This window comes from Chinchilla lanigera, unplaced genomic scaffold (assembly GCF_000276665.1).
Source record: "Chinchilla lanigera isolate Chin_1 unplaced genomic scaffold, ChiLan1.0 scaffold00015, whole genome shotgun sequence".
Classification (NCBI taxonomy): domain Eukaryota; kingdom Metazoa; phylum Chordata; class Mammalia; order Rodentia; family Chinchillidae; genus Chinchilla; species Chinchilla lanigera.
The window spans coordinates 27490183-27507766 of record NW_004955416.1 but is presented as its reverse complement, the minus strand read 5'-3'; the positions used below and the strand labels follow the sequence as shown (position 1 = coordinate 27507766).

Here is a 17584-nt window from a genome sequence, read left to right as displayed (position 1 = left end):
AAAGTGTTAGCCGTGGTCATCCTGTAGCCATGTCTTTTGGTTGTTGAAAAAAGGTTTTGAAAAAACTTCACTTTGGTTGCTGAAAAAAATCACTGTATGAAATACTTTCGATGTTTTCAAACACTTTGAAACATTTTTTCCTTAGTTTATCAATATCATTTGTAGGAAATTTGGCTTCAAGCTTTTTCGCTTTGCTTTGTTTTCAGGGAAAACTGAGTCACAGGCATGTTAAATGCCATCTCAGGTCACAAATACGAGCATTTCAGAAACTGCGTGGTGGACCTCTTTTCTGGTCCAGCAACCCATGTTAGACCATGAATGCAGTCACAAGAGTTCCTCATATATGTTAGCAAAACAGGTCAAATGATGAATAACCTTGGCCTATATGTCATAAACTACACCCAAGGCAAAAGTCAGGTTGGTGGCAAAGTTTATATGATCAATAGAATTGAGTTTAATTCAACATTAGATAAAATGAAACTGGTTTCATTAAATGATGTTTGAGTTGAGTGGTGGATGTTTCTCGATACTAGGAGGCACACTGTACTGTGTTGGACATCTTCAAAGAAAACTCATGGAATCTAAGAACATACTATGAAAAAAATCTGATAGATGTGATCTCTATTTCCATATAACTAAATAATAGCTGTAGATTAACTGTTATTAACTTTAGGCTAAGTATAAATTGAAATTTAATGGATTGAGTCTTTTTCTCCTCAAGGGATAGAATGGAAAATATTTATTTTTAGAAAGTGTTCCTAGATAGGTAAGTTGATTCTATTTTGACCCTTTATTTATCCTTCATGAATTTCATGGTATTTGATTTCCTTTTTACTATTTGCAGGTGCACTGAGCTCCTTTTCAAAAATTAAAGCATATGTTCTTTTCTAAAGAGAATAATTTTTAAAAAGAACAATAGCAGAATAGTAACAGCACAGACAAAAACAAAACAAAGCAAAAATGATAAAAATGATACAGGGAAAACATATATTTTAAGCCTTACAAATACATATCTTCAGAGACGTAAAACTATTTGGAGAAGGCTGGACCTCACCTCTGCAGTTAATTGCCTGGGTTTGGACTCCTGACTTTACCACCCACTAACATATTTAGCTAGTAGGCTAAACTTCATAAATTTGGTTTCCTCATCTATAAAATGAAGCTAAAACTAGTTTCTATCTCTTTAGGTTGTTGTGAGGGTTAAATCAGTTAATCCATATAAAATACTTCCTGGTTTACAGTAAGTGCTCCATAAAATGAGCTATTATTATATCAGATTTACTCTTTCAGTTTGGCTTCAGGGAAACTGCAACCTTTAAATTAAAAAAAAAAAAAGTTTTGAGATATTCAAGTCATACAGATGAACCATGGAAAATATGCAGTTCAATCATTTTTAGTGTGTTCACAGAGTTATACAGTCATCACCACCGTCAATGTGAGGACATTTTCATCACCCCTAAAAGAAATCCTGGACCCTTTAGGAGCCACTCCTCATATCTCCCAATCTCCCCAGCCTCTGGCAACCATTAATTTACTTTCTGTCTCTATGAATTTACCTTCTCTAGCTACCAGTTCATATAAATCGAGTCATGCAACATGTGGTCTTTTGCATCTGGTTCTTCTCATTTAGCATAATATTTTTAAGGTTGGTCCATGGGTGTTGTACGTCAGTACTTTCTTTTTATTACCAAATAACGGTCCGTTATGTGACTAGATCTCATTTTGTTTATCCATTTAACAGTTGATAGATGTTTGGGTTCTTTCTTCCATTTAACTATTATGAGTAATACTGTGAATATTAGTATACAGTTTTTTATGTGAACTTACATTTTCATTTCATCTAGATGTGGAATTGCTGGGCCTTATGATAATCCCATGCCTAGTTTTTGCGGGGAACTACCATACTGTTTAACAAAATAGCTGCACTATGTTATACTCCAACTGGCAGTGCACAAGGGTTCCAGTTTCTCCATCTCCTTGTCAGCACTTGTTACGATCCATCGTTTATCCTGTACCTCTTCAAATGAGTGTGAAGTGGCATCTCAATATGATTTGGGTTTGCACTTCCTGATGAGTAATGAGGTTGATGCCGTGCTGTGTGCTGATTGGTTATTTGTCTATCTGCTTTGCAGAGAATCTTTATGTTGTCATGCTCCATGATGGTAGTTTTTCTTAGTTTTGATTTTCTGGAACATTTAGTAAACTTTCATTTGTTTTTCCGTACACAGTAACTTACTTTAAAGGTTGTACAGTTTTATTATACCACCTTTTTCCTTTTTGGAAGTAAGCGAGGAACAAATAGTACATATAAATGTGCACAGGAATATGTTTGTATATCTGTTATGTATGTGTGTGTATGTACATATGTCTAGTGTGTCAGTGGAAAGAACAACAGATGTTAGAAGTTAGATATGAACAACTGTTAGAATGAACAACTGTTCATTGCAGTCTTAAAGTTAAATGACTTAATCAGTGAAGATAATACTCACCTTGTTAGGGTTGTATTTAAAATTAAAGTGGAAGAGTTTTGTAAATTTCAAAGCATTCAGATGTAAGTTACTGGTATTATTATTGTGATCTCCTCCAGTGATTGGAAAATAACTACACTTGCTTAATGGCTTCTATTTTTCTCTTGTTAAATAGGATTTTTTAGCTAATGTTGTTCACCACCTGGCTGCTCTTAGTTTGATGAGCTTCTCTTGGTGTGCTAATTATATTCGCAGTGGGACCCTCGTGATGATTGTACATGATGTAGCTGACATTTGGCTGGAGGTAAATGTTCATAATTAAAAAGATAACAATGCCACATCCTGAGTTTCTGTAATTTCTCTGAGAAGAAATTGTCTGAGAGTGATTTAGCAGGATTCTGTGTCCTGAAAGCACCCTAAGTCTGAGAATGTCTCAGGGTTCCCAGCTTCTTCAAGATGAAGAAAAAATAAATCAAACCTCTTGTTTTACGTTTTCCACACTTCTTCATGGTCTTAGCAAGAGCTCAATTTGTGGGACTCCATTTAATGAATATGCATGCTGAGGCTGGCCCAGGAAGTACGATGAGATATTTCAAGAAGGAATGAACTATAATTTTTAGAAGGAAAGACTGGATTTTTGGCATTCTGGATTCTCCAACTTGGATGGTACCATCTATTCACTCAAGCCAATTCCTAAATACACACTGGGTCCCACATTGGCTACCTGATCCTCTTGCAATCCCATCCCCGGCTTTAAGAAGTACAAGCTCAGGGCTGGGGATTTAGCTCAGCGGCAAAGCACCTACCTGGCAGGCACAAGGAGATGAGTTTGATTCCTGGTACCGGAAGAAAAACAAAAGCAAAAAAAAGAAGTGCAAGCTCATGTTTTTAAAATGGTATTCATTTTCTCAAGGAGAAAGAGGACTTATGATGTTTTTTGATGTATTAAATGAGACTAAAGTCTTCCTAGTGTCATACTGCACAAAATACGAGGAACAAAGCAACACTGAGACTGTTTTTTCTACCTGCTTCTGTGACACATTGGTTTCTGTTGATTTTGAGGCTGTGATTGAGTGGTTGTTCCTCTCACTGCTAGGTCCCCTGCTGTATTTAGAGCAATATTTCCCAGAAGCTTTTAAGTTTTCATTTTAATAGACTCATCTATAATGAACCCAGGGAAAATGATGCTAACCAGCATCAGTTTTGAGATTGTTTCTTAGAAGTCTAATACTTGAGTGTAGGTTGATATGGAAAAAATTAAATTTAATAGAATCTTATTCTTCTATATCAAGGCTCAGCAAACTTTTTTTGGCAAAGGGCCAGACAGGAAATCTAGTTTTGTAGGCTACATGTGATCTCTGTCACATATTTTTCTTTTTTTTAAGTTTTTATGTCCCTTTAAAAAATGTAAAAACCAATCTAAAGGGCCAGCATACTTTAGCCATGGGGTGGACTGTAATTTGCCAAAGCCTGTTTGAGAAATAACCAGAAGTTAGTTAAAGCCATTTCAAAACAACTAGCCACTGTTAAAATACTCTTTGTATACAGAATGTTGTTTCTACTTTGTCTGTAATCCTAATTAGATATATAAATATCATTCTAAAGGTCAAGGTTATTGTATGCGCATCAGAGTAGCAAATGGCTTAGCAAAAGAAAGACTATGCCAGCTTTTCCATATGCTGCTTTCTGAATGCAGCCATTTCTGTTATAATTACCACCTTCTCTGATCATATCTCCTTACCCTGACTGAAAATTAAGACCACATTGACCATGACTTAAGAATTTTGTACTGGTCTGTTGCTTCTAAATGCTCTTATTCGATTGCGTTTGGTGTGTGTCCAATGTGAAAACAGTTCCATTGTGTTATTAAAAGGGAATTATATGTTCAAATAAATGTTGGGTTTTTCCCACCCACTGTCTTCTTACCTGTCAGGGGCACAACTAATCCCTAAGAGCCTTGGGCAAGTCACTTTCTGTTTTGTTTTCTATCTCCAGTTGTAACAGCAGTAGTCTGTCTATCCCTTAGGGTGTATTGTGAAGTTTAGCGCATTACTGTTTGAGTGTGTTCTGAGGTCCTTAGGTAAAAATGTCAAACTTAGAAGAACTTTCATGGATAAACTATCAGAACAGCTTCCTGCTCTGAATAATCATGAGTCATTCTTCTCTGGTACCGGGAACCGAACTCACGACCTTGCGCTTGCCAGGCAGGCGCTTTGCCACTGAGCTAAATCCCCAGCCCCTTCATGAGTCATTCTTGATTCAGAAATCATGATCTAACTTGAGTTTCAATGCAGAGGGCTGGTACCATCATTAACAGTTGACAGGAGCCTATTTTCTTTATACTGCTTCCCTGGAGTTGTTTTAGTGTTTGCCCTGTCAATCAAATTCTGACTAAATACAGCCATGGTATCATTTTTGCCCCTGTTTAGATCTTCCTTGAGATAGAGCTTAGTAATCTTTCATATTCCTCCAGACAGTCGGTAGCATATTTCTTAGCTCTTTCTTGGCAAGTAAAAACATACTCAACATCTATAGTTCTTACTCATGACCTTTTGCCTTCTTCATGCATTTTCCTGATCCTCTAATTTGCCCCATATTCAAGTTTGGATAGAGGACCCAGGATACTAAATGTATCCTGACTGGTACTTACCATAGTAGAGGAGCTACCATCTGGTATCTCATCATCACACAGTCTAGAATGTGCACTTTAGCTCTCACAGGTGGGCTTACGGAGATTCTTAAGCCTGTGCACATTAGCATCCCACCTGACCTAGTGCTTGACCTTACAAAGAGCTATCCAGTCCATTCCAGTCACTCTCAAGTGCTGCCCTTTGCTCCTGTGTCCGCTCCTCCCTACCAAGTGTTCTAGTTCTCTAAGTCAGCAACTGAAGCTATTCTATTGAGCCCTATGCCACCCTACAGGATGGTCATGTCTTCAGCTCATGGTAAGTATGGAAATTACAACATAAACCCTTCCTGGAATGTACATAGGTTGCCTTTCTTGTCTTAGAAGGGTCTTGAGCATCCCAGGTGATATCAGTTCTGAAACTCCCCAAGTCCAAGCCACGCCCTCGAGGGATGGCTTTCTCCCACACAGCTCATGCTCTGCCCCCTCCAACTCCTATCCATTGTCACCCTCCAGCTCCCACCAGAAGCTTTCTCCTTTAGGCTTGAGCTGCACTGAGTAATGCAATGGAATATCCTCATCCATTAACCTTACAGTACCACGTTCAACATTCTTTTCTTTAATTCTTTTTATTTAACGTAGATATATGAGCATAAAATAAAGAAGAGGCAATCAAATGTTTAAAATTTTATTTCAACCGGGTCAGGGCTCCCAAGAGTTCCCTGCTGATACCTCTTCCATCACGTGCCTTGAAATATCCACCTTGATTGCAGCATTCCCAGCCCAGCCTACATTTCATTCCTCACTCAGCCTTTCTTCAGTTCAGGCTTCTCCCAGTTAAGTGGAAATATTAAATGCCAAAGTAGACTGCATGCCAAGATTGATTATGCTAACTTCTAGTCTTTTTGAAAAATGCGTCATATTTTAGTCATTTTAACATTTCTTTTAAAGACGTTATATTACGGAAAATTGCAAACTCAGCAAAATAAAGAGTATGATGGACTTCTCCATCTTTAATAGTTATTCATATAGCCAGGCTGTTCAATCTATGGCACCGTCTACACTCCTCACTTTCCTCTGATTGTTTTCAAGCAAATCTCAGATATCTTATTTAATTTATTAATTTTCAGTTTGTTTTTTTTTTTCCTCCAGTACCGGGAATCGAACTCACAACCCCGTGCTTGCCAGGCAAGCACTGTGCCACTGAGCTAAATCCCCAACCCCTTAATTTATTAATTTTTAAAGTTTATGCTGCTATCATTTTATCTAAATGCAGTTTCCTTTGTTTTCAGTCTGCTAAGATGTTTTCCTATGCTGGATGGAAGAAAACCTGTAACGTCCTGTTTTTAATCTTCACTGTCGTATTTTTCGTCACCCGCTTCGTTATTTTTCCCTTCTGGTGAGTAAACAAGGTGCCGTCCCCAGCTGCGGTCAGTGCTGTGCTGAGGTAGCCGTGGCGCACTGTTACGGTCAGAGCGTTACCCTCCTTTTCCTTACACTGATCCTCAGTTACTTGTGCCAAGTTCAGTTGAAAAAAAAGAGAATATGATGAGCCGTTTTTATAATTTACATTTTTATAGATAATTAAAACAACATCCTCCAGTGTGGAAAAGGCTTATTCCAAAGGGAAATGGAAAATATGTAAGCCAGTGAGTGAGCAGCAACTCCTACTCTGCACCTTGTTTCATAAAGATGGATCTTTCTTTTGACAGCTTTTCCAGCTACTCAGTGAAAAGCCAATCACCAGCTCTCTAGAAGAAATACATGTTCTGTGTTATGATAACTGTAGCCATTACCTGAGCGCCAGGCACTCGATTAAGTTGTTTAAAAATCTCGACTGTAGCCTACATAACAAATTATAGATAGGTTCTATCACGCCCACTACACAGATGGGGGAATTGGTGTTTATGTCACTCTCCACGGCCACTGATCCTAACAGTGATTTAGGTATCATTTTGACATTTATTGCTTCTTGATCAGTGTGTTAAACTTACTCAGCGATGTGCTAGCAAGGAAGGACGTAATAGTGTATCTCCCGTGACAGTCCTCCTACTGGCAAGCATATTTCTCCACGTGTCCACTGACAGAAAATAGAGATGTAGGGAAGCTCTGGTTTGGAACAAACAGCCTTTAACCAACAGTGACATAGGCCTGGTCTGGAAGCTTCAGAACCTCTCAAGAGATAAATTGATGCTAATGAAGATCCCAGGATCCAGGGAAGAGAGATAGAGACTCTGGCTCTAGGCCTCATTGCTAGGTGGATGGGCAGTGTCAGTGGTTAGCACCGAGGGCAGTGTGGCCAGAGAGGTCAATAAGAGCTGCCCTCCACTTGAAAGCCAGCTACTTCTTCTCAACCATCATGAAGAGCCTTACTTAGGCATTTTCTGAAGAAGGGAAGCCGAGTGCAGTGGTTAAGTTAATGGATGTGACTCAAGCCTGGTTGCAAGTCCTGGCTCCTTGTGTACCTTACTACTTGTGTAAGATCTTGGATAGGTTAGTTAGAGCATTGCTCTGTGCCTCAAGGTTCTCATATGTTAGTTGGAAGTAAGTGTTGACATGAGGCTTACCTGAGGCAGTATGTATGAAAGCTTTAGACAAATGTCTGGTGCTTACTAACGACTCAGTGAATGCTGTTATTAAAATTATTAGTATTTCAGAATTGGAGTTTAATCTTGAGCCAAGTCCAAGATATATACCTTACCATGGTTAATAAATCACATTGCTGTCACTTTTTCTCTGATTGAGCAGGTATGTTTATGAAATTATACATTTGTGCTAGCTATTATTATTATTATTAGGATGGAACCCAAGGACTCATGCATTCCAGGCAAGCACTGTACTACTAAGCCCCTCCTCCAACCCTTGATAGCAATTATCAATAGGATAAATACTGACTTGTGGATAACAGTTGGATGTAGCTCTTTAGTGTGACTTCCATGGTACTGTAAGTCCGGGGTCTGCGCAGCAGTGCCTCTCATCATGTAAGGGACCACAGGCTTCAATTGTCTGTTGCTGCATAGCGAAGCATCTGCAAACTTGGCTTAAAGGAGTGAGTGGGTAAATTTTCCACACAGGGCCAGAGAATAAATGTTTTAGGCTTTGAGGGCCGCGTATGGTCTTTGCTGCGTATTTTTCTTTGTTTTGTTTTTCTTTACAACCTTTTAAAATGTCCTGAGCCATACTTAGCCCACACAGCTGTTCAAAAGCAGGTTACAGACCAGACTTTATCCATAGGCCATAGTTCACAGACCTCTGTTAAAACATCAGTTGCCAATTACTAGTACCTCGCATGGTTCTCAGAGGTGATCAGCCTCAGTTAGATGGTTTTCACTTAGGGTCTATAATGTGGTTACAGTCAAGTGGTGGCAGATGGCCTTTCCATGTGGCTTTAACCTTCTCATAGTGTGGCAGCTGCATTTCTGGTGTGAGCCTCTTTTTTTTTTTGTTTTTCTTTTTAGTACCAGAAATTGAACTCAGGACCTTGTGCTTGACAGGCAGGTGCTTGTGCTGCTGAGCTGCATCCCCAGCCCCAAGTGTGAGCCTCTTAAGAGAGAACTAGGTAGACGCTACATCTCCTTCTGTAACCCAGCCTCAGAAGACACATCATGTCACTTTGCACCTTGCGTTCTTCATTGGAACTAGGTTCTGAAAGCTCTGACCATTTTCAAAGGAAAGAAAATTAAACTCTTTCTTGGTAGGAATAATTTCAAAAAGTTGGCAGATGTATTTTTAAAGCACACACCATGGAAGCTCTCAGTCCAGAGAACGCTCTGAGAAGCTTCTACAGTATCGCTGCTGAGTTTTCTTTGGATTCAGGAAGGAAGAACATTCACTTCTGTCTTTCCTGTGCTCACTCAAACAAGCAGTTCATTCTCCTGCCAGCATTTCTGGATTTCAAGAAAAATTAGTTACATGCATTTGACATTTTCTTGATGTTGACACTGAATTCACCAGGCCACTGTAGAGGGCAGCAGGGATCACTGCCATCTTTAGGGAGATGGATTGCAGGGGAAAAAATACCTGACTGTGTGGATTTTCTATGGGTGTGGTTTTACTACTTCTGTACCAATACTGACTGATTCTATTTGTTTGGAAGGTTGAGCAAAACCTCATCAAGGCATTAAAAGTTTGGGAATCAGTTTTTAATAGTCTTGAAAGACAGATCACTAGCTTGCTAAGGTCCATCTGTCAGTAAGGGAGTTTCCTTCAGCTGCAGTGGACTGCTCTGGCTTAGCTTTATCCATTTGAACATGTCATGCTATTACCTTGGTGGTACCGAAAAGGGAAATGTAGTTTCTTGTCATCAGCCTGGTCCCAACCATCTGTCCAAACCTTGTAACCCCGTAGACCCATTTCTTAAAGATAGTTTGTTTAGTCCAGGTGTGTTGGGAAACTATCATACACCAAGCACTGAGCATCCGTATGTCGTTATAGATGCAACTAGAAGGCTGCACAGATGTAAATGTAACCTATGCAGGACTCAGACACTTGCTGGGGATATGGCTTAGTGGCACAGTGCCCATCTGGCAAGTGCAAGGTCCTGCGTTCAATTCCCGGTACAAAGAAAGAAGATAAAAAAAGACGCAGACATTTTAGAGGTGCTGTGGGAGGCCATTTCCAGTCCAGTTGCTCTGTTCTTCCAGGCTGCTTTTGTTGTACATTTGTGTTGAGCTATAAAGTGAGAGAAAACGAACTGGGGTTGTGCGCATTTGGGATTTGTCTGGAGGCCGCGAGCAAAAGAACTGGAGCCTTACATTGTACCCTCTTTCCCTTTCTTAGATTCATCTTTCCTTTCCACCAGCCTCAAGCATATTTGCCTTCCTTTTGTTTCCCTTTTGTATTTATGCAACTGCACCTCCCTTTCCTTTCCTGCTGTGTCTGACAATCTCATTTATCTAATTCTTAGTGTCAGCACAAATCAATTACATTGATTTTTCTAAACATTGTTTCATTAACATTAGGTATAAATGCAAATTGGCATTGGTCAAATTGCTTTAATTGCCTGATAATCAAATTTATTTGTATTTTTATTCAAAACCATTGAAATCACAGGTTTGTATTTTTCACATCATATTTCCAACTATTGTTTTCAAAAAACCTGTATATTTTTGAATTATACAAATGCCACCAAAGAATCATTAGGGTACAAAGACTTTTCTAAGCCCAGATAAGTGATTTCTCTGACGCCTTATAATGTCTTCCATAAATAACAAGAACTGACTTGTCATTTGGAAGGGAAGGAGAACTCTGTTTTGATGATTTTTCAACATACAATTAAAGGTCCTTCCAGCCCAAGTTTCCAGGTGGTAATGTGGCTCATTGATTCATTGCCTCAATTCAGCACAGCTAGATGTTACAGAGATTACAAAGAATAGGAGACACAGTTCCTATTGTCCAGGAGTACATATGGCCATAGAAGAAATCTCTGTATCCATCCCTTATTCATGTATTTGAAGACTGTTAATAGTGACCTGTGTTTCTCAGATGTGCCAAAGAAAAAATTCAAACATTTTCACCTGTCGGTAACGAGATGTACAGCTTCTTTACCTCTAAGTGTACCTATGCTTGTAGTCATCTTCCCCCTCCATCACTGGTCACTGCATTTTATATCTCAGCCTCTAATTATCCAGCTATTATTAGTATAAGAAAACTGGTACCCTGGGAAGCCTACATGTGAAAGGGAATTTTATGGGCAGTGGGACCATCTAAACACTTGGAATGGCTGGCAGAGAAAGGAGCATTCAAACAAACAAACGAATTTAAAGGTAAAGTCAAAAGCATCCAGCAAGGTTCTTAGCTGATACTCCTACGGAAATGAAGGTAAAGATGAGTGCTTTCTTTCCTCAGAAGGCCCTAGGCCTGGGGGCCTGCATAAGTACAGCCCTGAGCACAGATCTGATGGCACCATTGTGAACACAGTGTCCTTGGTGCTGTCAGCAGAACAGTGGGGGAGGAGGGTTGCTCTTTTGGAGCTAGAGCCACTCCCTTGAGCCACCACTGCAGATGTAAATCTTGGAGCTGGATTTTCCAGTTACACACATGCTGGAGTCAGCGAGTTGTTCACACATGCTCTCTGTCTCAAGTGGTAGGAGCTTCGAGAGGAGTTCTTTCACCTGGCCTGCACCTCTGTGCTTGGTACCTTTTCATGCTGCTAATAAATTCACAAAGGACAGCTGCAGTGATCGTCCTTCAAACCAGAGTCTTGGAGTAAGGGACTTTATTCATAATTTAGTTCAACCTCTTGCATTTATTTAGAAATAATTTCAAGTTTACAGGAAAATTTCAAGTATATAACAGAGAATTCCTATATATCCTTTACCGTTTGGCATTTTGGCCCATTTACACACACACACACACACACATGCGCGCGCGCACACACATACACACACACTTTGTTTGAAAGTTACAAACATCAGCTAAATAGTTTCTTATGCCCCAAATACTTGACAGTGTATTTCCTAAAAATAAGAACATTCTCTTCTTTAATCACAGGAAATTTAGCAATCTCCCTTCTGGGTTCCAGTTTTGTCACTCAATCCAATAATGTCTTTTATTGCTTTTTCCCTTCACCACTTAGATGCTGGCTCCAACCCTGAATTACATTTAGTTGACATTTATGGGAAACAGTTTCTTCTCCCTCTTTGTCTTTCATTCATTGACATTGTTGAAGTGTTTAGGTCCCATATTTATTTTTCAGATGAGAAGCTGTGCTATTTCTAGGATCACAGTTAATGATGGAAGAACCAGAACTAGAAACAAGACGTTTGAAACACAAAACAAATACCATTCCAATTAAGTTACTAAAGTAGATATTAAGAGTGACATCATTTACCCTCACTATTTATTAAATTGCCTTCAACTACATAGTAATTTTGAAATCTGAGACATCTGTACAATAGACAATTTCTCACCAGTAGAACCAGTACTCGTTATCCTAAAGGACTTAATGTTCACACCTACAATTATCAAGAACAAAGAAACCCTTTGACTTTAAAATTTTAGCAGAAAAATATACTTTTCATGGTTGCTTTACCTACCCCAACAAAACCAGCTGTTATTTATACCAACATCATGACTTGTTCAAACCATGCAAACTCATGTGATTGAAACAGTTAAGATAGGAAAGAAAAGCATAAACAGAAAAAGCTGAGCTTCGTAGTCCACAGTAGTAGTTTATCAATTTGGAAAGATTAAATCCAAGTGGACATGAGCTGAGTGGCGCAAGAAATGTGGGAGTCTGGCAGACTCTTGGCATTCTCTGTGAAAAGGAAAATTCCAGTAGTCACTGTTAAGCTAGTGACTGATGATAACGTATGCGAGTGCTATGTGTTCATGCATGTGCGTGCACACGGTGGGGAGAAAGCTGGGAAGGACGGATGCATTCATTTTCTCTTTCTTTTTGAAACAGAGAAGAGGAAGTGTAGATTGTGAGATTGGGCTATTCTTTAGTGGGATACTAGGGCACTGGAACCTACCATTGACAGTGATCCAGCATCCTCCCCTCTGAGTTCCTCGCCCGTGTCATGGCCCACCTGTCCCCACCATCCTACTACAGAGAATATTCAGGCAGCACAGTCCTACTCCTCTCTCCTCTGGAGCATGCCCTCCTTCTGTGAAGTTGGCCGCCTCCTCCCCACCAAACAGAAAGTCCAGCCAGTTCTTCAGCACTATTGTAAAGTGGGGTGGACAGGTTAGGAGCAGTAGTAATCCTAGTGGTAGTGCAAGTGGTAGTTATAATTAAATTCCCAGTTTTGAGTACTTCCCATGTGCTAAGCTCTTCCCATTTGTCAACTCATTCAGTCCTCTTATGGCCCAATGAGGTGGGAGGTGGTGGTCTCATTTAGAGACAGACGGAAACCTAGAGACACAATGAAGCTTGCAGATCTCAGGAACACAGGCACAGCGTGCTCTGCTGAGCTATACCACGGCTCAATACATTATTTTGTAGCTAAATAACATGCTTATAAGCAAATCTATCCAAGAACTCTAAAATCACAATGGTGTATGAAGTTGGGGAAAGGAACTGTTATTCCTTCATATCACAGTACATCCTGAGTTATCAGGCGCAGGCCAAATTGTGCCCAGGTGTCTGTTTATAAAATTGATATAGTATGCTGTGCACTTGAGGAAATGAAAGTGAACATAATCATGGAACTTTTGTTTTGTTAAGCCAAGAATAATTGCACAGGCCTATAACTCCAAATACTCAGGAGACTGAGCTAGGAGGGTCACAAGTTTGAGACTCACTTGAGCAACTTAGTGAGACCCTATGTCAAAATAAAAATGTAGAGGACTGGGGATGTAGCTCAGGGATGAAGTGCTTGCCTGACATATGTGAGACTCTGAGTTCCATTCCCCGTTCCACCACCATAATCACGTAAACGCATACACACACGCACATGCGCACATACACACACACCCTACTTCTTTTATTTGTAAATTTTACTTTGTTGAAGTCTACTCAAGTTCAATGCTACGTAAATGAGACTGTGTCGTAAGACAGTAATAACCCATGCTGACATGCTTTTCTTCACTGGTTCCTTGTCTTTCCCCTTCCCTGAAGTTAAGAAGTATGCTTGTGTTTGAAAAGAGAAAAATGAGGTTCAGAAACACTCTAGTGTAAGCAGTACGCAATAAAATTGTCATTTGCTTTCATTTTCCTCCCAGGAGACAAATTGCACTTTTTTTGTGGCTTGCCAATAATGGTATAAAATGCAATATTACATTTGTTTCTCTTGAGAATTTCCTGGGCATCATAGAAATGAAATAAATGTATGTTTTGGAAGAGAAAAATATTTGTTTTCTTGTTGAAAATTCACAAATGCTTTAGCCATAATGAAATTTCTTCATCTGGTTTTTCAGGGTTTTACACTGCACGCTGATAATGCCTCTGTACTACCTCGAGCCTTTCTTCTCCTACCTCTTCCTCAACCTACAGCTGCTGATTCTACAGGCCCTGCACTTTTACTGGGGCTATTTAATCCTGAAGATGATTAAAAAGAATATATTAAAGAAGGTAAGAGATGCCCAAATATTATTGTTCCTAGCAAGTAGACTTCACTGCCAGATTAAAGGGCAGGCCCAGATACTGAGACACTCAAGTGAATCCATAGTTTTAAATATTTTACCCCTTGGTTTGGTCTTTTTATTTTTAATGTGACTGGGATCGAACCTAGTGCCTTTTATTTTCCAGGTGAGCACTCTACCACTGAACTATTGTCTGATTATTATTAATGAAAATTTTCTCTACAATGTAGATTTTAAATAAATAACTCTCAGGAGCATTTAGAAAATAGCTTTTAGGGATTAAAGGTGTAGTTCAGTGGCAGAGCACTTACCTAGCATGCTTTCTAATCAGTCCATAGGAAGGAAAAAACAAAAAGAAGGAAGAGGAAAAATGCCTTTATTCAAATTTGCTTTCTTGGGGGAAATTTTTTTAATTTCTAAACGGATGGTTACTTTTTAAAGAATCCCCTAGTGAGTCAAAATATTCTCTAGTTTGTTGGGAGCTAGCTGTATGATAATAATTGAGTAACATTTTAGAGCCTTATGTTTACCTTTGGTGAACATCCAATTCACAGGTAGTGATCTTTTCTTGAGATGGTTTCTACCCTCTGAAATATTTTCCATCATTTGGCTCTACTTTGTTTCTGAAAAATCTTATTTTCCTAGATACACCCATGCGTTATCACTTAGCAACAGGGCACATTCAAAAGATGCTTTGTTTGGTGATTTCATCCTGGTGTGACTGTTACAGAGCGTACTCAACAAACCTAGATGGTAGCTTAGCTCAGTGATGGCAAACCTTTTAGAACTTTCCACGATAACAAACAGCCCACTGTGGTACACATGTCATAGATTCGACACCACTGGCAGCTACGTGGTAAACACCTAGGCTAGTATATCCCCACACACATATGCATATATATATATATATATATATATATATATATGGTACAAACTATATATATATGGTATAAACTATATATATATGGTATAAACTATATATATATATATATTATAAACTATTATTTCTAGGACCATTTAGATCAAGCACAAGAGAAAATGATGCAATCAAGAGATGTGTTAAACATGGGATGTATAATGCTTCTGCCAAGGAGCAGAGCACACTCTACAATATACTTTTTTAATGCATAGGAAGAGTACACCCTAAAATAAGAGGTATTCTGTGATAAATACACAAACCAGTAGCTTAGTCAGTCATTATCAAGTGTTACACTTGTTACATACAAGTGTCTGTGCTGTACTTGTATGCAACTGGTAAAGTAAGTTTGTTTATACTAACGTCATCACAAACACGACTAATGTGTTGTTCTACAAAGTTATGATGACTACAACCTTTGTAAGTGATAGGAATTTTGCAGCTCCATTACAGTCTTGTGGGACCACCATCATATATATGGTTCATCATTGACCGAAAGGTAGTTGTATAGCCCATGGCTGTAAAAACAAATTAATAATACCTTTTATACAACACAAGACTTTGTGTTTGTTTTGTTTTGAACTTGGTTCTGGACTTTAATTCCAGAGCAGGACAAAGAAAGGACTATAGAAACGAATAAGACACAATCACTGACTTTATTGAAATAGCCCATTGTTTAGTGGGAAATATTCACCTACTAACAACTCACCATAATGTACAGAATATCAGTGGTAAACAGAGGTCCTAAGGACTTGCTATGGGAGAAGAGATCAAGGAGAAATTCATTGATTCAAGGAGCCAAGGCAAGTTTCACTGAATGATGGAGTTTGATTCTACCTTTCAAAGCAAGAAAAAGATCAAATCACATTCTTGTTTGTCTGGAAAGCACCAAAGGCAGTTTTAGGTGAGCACCTTGCAGGTTAAAAGCTGCTCCTGGTCCACTCTAGAGTGTTACCGTCCATGTATAACACAGATGATGTCATTCTCAAACTGAGGAACTTACATGTGATGAGTAGGCTGGTAATTAGTTGGGCAAGTCTATTTTTTAAATCAAATCTCTCATTAATTCACTTTTCTACTTCATTAATTGTGTCTCAGAGATCCCTGAAGAGTTGACAAATGAAATGGACATTATAATAATTTATCTCTGGGTATTTTGCCACTTTTTTAGCTTCCTGGTCTAGACAGTGGTATAGGAAATTGAACTACATATGTATGTTCTTTTAGTTGCTGGTATGAGATTGTTTCCTTGACAGTTCATTCTCTTGCTTAAAGTTGGAGTGCCAAGAAAAAAAAAAAAACTTTCATTGAATGGTTCTAGTTCATGAAAGTCAAAATAGTTTTTCTATGATCTCTGAAAAAATTACCTTAACTGTAAGTGACTGATAAAGTCAAAGTAACCAAGAGAAGGTTAAGTATTTGAGCCATTAGACAGTTTGTACATCCAGGAGTTGGTGTGATGAGAGGGCGCTCATCTAAGTGTGTAATTCCATTGGGTCAAGCCTTCCTGGACCTCCCATCCTCACATAGAACTGTCCCCTTATTAACTGCTGAGTGATGGCAGTTACAAGTCTGGAAGGGATCCAGGGAGGGCAAAGCTTGGAAGCCAGAAGATAGCCTTCCTTAGGTTCACTGTGATTTTCACATTTCTGGTCGCTAATGTGTCATGCCAGTCCTGATCATAAAGCCAGCAGGCTGGTGAACTGTGGACAAGAATCCCTGATTTTTCACGCTGTACTTTGGAGAAGCTGTTTCCAATTGTGATCTGACAGCAGCGGTGGAGGCCCCTGCAGTCCCAGTCCTTGCAGTCCTATGACTTCAGCTAGCTCGCATGTGCACTGTTTTCCACAGCAGTGGCAAAACTGGCTGTGAAATCAACTTATCCCTCCAAAGCCATAAAAACTCCTTTTAAAGAATGGTATTTGAAGGCATAGTTGCATTTCAGAGCAGAGGAGAGGAGTAGCAGCAGGAGTTGAAATTCTTAGAGGAACAAGTAAATCAATTTTCAACCCTATTTAAAAAGTGTTTAGTATTTAATGCAACTTCAGTTGTTACTAAGGTGACTAGTTCTTGGATGCTTTAAAAATAGAAGTGCAACTCATGGACTTCTAAATTTTTTTTAACCTTACAACAGATTGAGAATTTGTCCCTTTAATTCCTTACCATGAAAGGGTCTCAGTAAATAATTTTGAATATGCAAATGATAAATAATTTGGGGAAATAGACCACACTGCTTTGGATGGAAAGTTACAAAATTATTATCAGTTTTGATCTCCATTAATTTACATGGCACACTAAAGTGAAGAAAATTACTATACTTCTTAAAACGAGCAATTTCTTTGCAATAATTACATTTTGTTTTCCCTAAACAACAAAGTTCTTGTAAACCTATTATGAATAGGGCCTTCCACCATTTACTTTTGTTCTTCAATATCTTAAAAATTGAAGGCATGGCTGCATAGTAAAGAACAGGAGAGGAAATTCTTAGAGGAAAAAGTAAATCAGTTTTCAATTCTGTTTGAGAAGTGTTTAGCATTTAGTGCAACT

At 38.9% G+C, this 17584-nt stretch overlaps 1 protein-coding gene across 4 annotated transcripts in view; it reads left to right on the top strand.

Annotated features, from left to right (window-relative positions):
• Cers3 (ceramide synthase 3) overlaps nt 1-17584 on the top strand; it is a 115196-nt gene that overhangs the window by 69379 nt on the left and 28233 nt on the right. For 3 of the 4 annotated variants that reach the window (XM_013512587.1, XM_005381640.2, XM_005381641.2), the window contains exons 8-10: nt 2644-2772; nt 6387-6493; nt 13957-14110. In XM_013512587.1, the coding sequence (XP_013368041.1) occupies nt 2644-2772; nt 6387-6493; nt 13957-14110 (390 nt within the window). The remainder of the gene's footprint in view (nt 1-2643; nt 2773-6386; nt 6494-13956; nt 14111-17584) is intronic. The other variant, XM_013512586.1, reaches the window with a different exon arrangement.